The following is a 1902-nucleotide window of genomic DNA, read 5'->3' on the forward strand; positions in this document are numbered from 1 at the left end:
GGCAGTTTGGGGAGACACAGGAGAGACGCCTTGGGGAGCAGCGGCTTGGAGGAGACTGCTTGATTGGTATAGCTCCTAAAAACCCATCGGCCCTAAGCTGGGAGAAGTAAAAGGGTCTGCACCTCCCTCTCCCCACTAACCTTCTCTCTCTTACCTAGGGTTGGGGGATTGGAAGGGAGAGGCTTTAAGAACCCCCCCCCCAAATAATGAAAGAAGCACTACAGCTCTTCCCATCCCAGACAGTGCAGGAGTCGCGGGTCACCATGCAAACACGGCCAAGTCCAACAACCACACCACACACAACTAGTGCCTCAAGTAGCACAGAAATGGCATCAAAAAACCCCGGTCACAAAGATAGGAATCTCTTAAGGGTGTGGACCCCAAGTTCTTGAGGAACATGCACTTTGACAAGAAGCACAACAAGGAAGGCCTGAAGAAGATGCAGGCAAACAACACAAAGGCAGTGAGTGCACGCTCAGAGGCCATCAAAGCCCTTGCGAAGCCTGCAGCTGGTAAGCCCAAGATGCCAAAGGGCCCGGACAGCAAACTCAGCCATCTGGCTTTCAGCACTCACTCCAAGCTTGGGAAACAGATTCGAAGCCACATGGTCAAGAGTCCTAGGCTCTGCCAACCAAAGCCCAAGGCTCAAACCAAGGCAGAGGCCACAGCTCCAGCTAAGGACAAGGCTCCAGCTCCAGCTCCAGCTCAGGCTCCCAAACGTGCCCAGGCCACTGTGAAAGCCCCGTAGGAAAGGCTTCTGTTAGTGTGAAGACAGACAGACTGGTGTGACACACCCAATCTACACACTATTTACAGATGACCAGTGTCCTATGCTGTTTTTACAAATAAGCCTGAGGCAAGATCTTTGTGAAAATGAAACAAAACAAACAAACAAAAACAAACAAGCATTACTGCTCTAGCTCTGATACCCTGATATGAAAGAAGGCTCTATAATGTTGAGCTAGAGAGTTAGTGTAAGGAATTAGTTGTGGATGTGTGATCAGAAAAATGGTCACACTGATTAAAGATGTGCTGAGAAAAACAAGTTGAATGGACCCATGGAGAAAATAGAAAGAGATAGCTTTAAACATGAATGAGTTTGTTTCCACCTGAAGCACTTCTAGGTCAGAGACTTAACTGGGCCACTGAGGAGTCAGTTTCCCCTGCATAACCCTGGTGCATTCTGCCATCCAGCAGGAAACCCCTGGAAATCACCAGCCAGAGGTTCTCTGCAGCCGGCCATCTCAGAAGGAAAGAGAAATGAATTCCATTAATTTAAAATCATCTTCACATTACTGCCAATAAGGCACAAGACTTGGAGGACAATCAATGTCAAGTGTCAGTCTCATCAATAAGCTCAATCAAGAGCCAAATTCTGTCCATTGCCCCAGTAGATCAAAAATATATGAAGAAGTGTCTAGAATAGAACACAATATTTACTGGAAAGAACTGCCAATCCTGGTGAGGGCTGTCAGCACTAAACGTTACCAAGAGAACAAAGAAGCCCTCAATCATTTGGTAAGAAGTACTGTGAGGTGGCTCTGGGAATGGAAATCATGGATGGGGGCTGGGGCTGATTTCCCTTCAAAATATAGTCCTGAGCATCCAGGCTATGCTTTGTTTGACTTTGATTTTTGTCCTCAGCCTAGTGTTTTGCATTCTGTAACTGACTGCTTTCAGTATGTCCCAGTCAGGGTTACTACTGCTGTAATGAAACACCACGACCAAAAATAACTTGGGGAGGAAAGGGTTTATTCAGCTTCTGTGTCCACATCACTGCTCATCACTGAAGGAAGTCAGGACAGGAACTCAAACAGCAGGAACCTGGAGGCAGGAGGTGATGCAGAGCCCATGGATGGGTGCTGCTCGCTGGCTTGCTCCCTGTGGCTTGCTCAGCCTGCT

General features: G+C 47.8%; 1 protein-coding gene across 1 annotated transcript; it reads left to right on the top strand.

Annotated features, from left to right (window-relative positions):
• Positions 1-397: 397 nt before the first annotated feature.
• Positions 398-748, top strand: LOC110562706 (large ribosomal subunit protein eL29-like). Its single transcript, XM_021659534.1, has one exon. The coding sequence runs from the start codon at positions 398-400 to the stop codon at positions 746-748; it is 351 nt and encodes a 116-aa protein (XP_021515209.1).
• Positions 749-1902: the final 1154 nt, after the last annotated feature.

Source organism: Meriones unguiculatus, chromosome 9 (assembly GCF_030254825.1).
Source record: "Meriones unguiculatus strain TT.TT164.6M chromosome 9, Bangor_MerUng_6.1, whole genome shotgun sequence".
NCBI lineage: Eukaryota > Metazoa > Chordata > Mammalia > Rodentia > Muridae > Meriones > Meriones unguiculatus.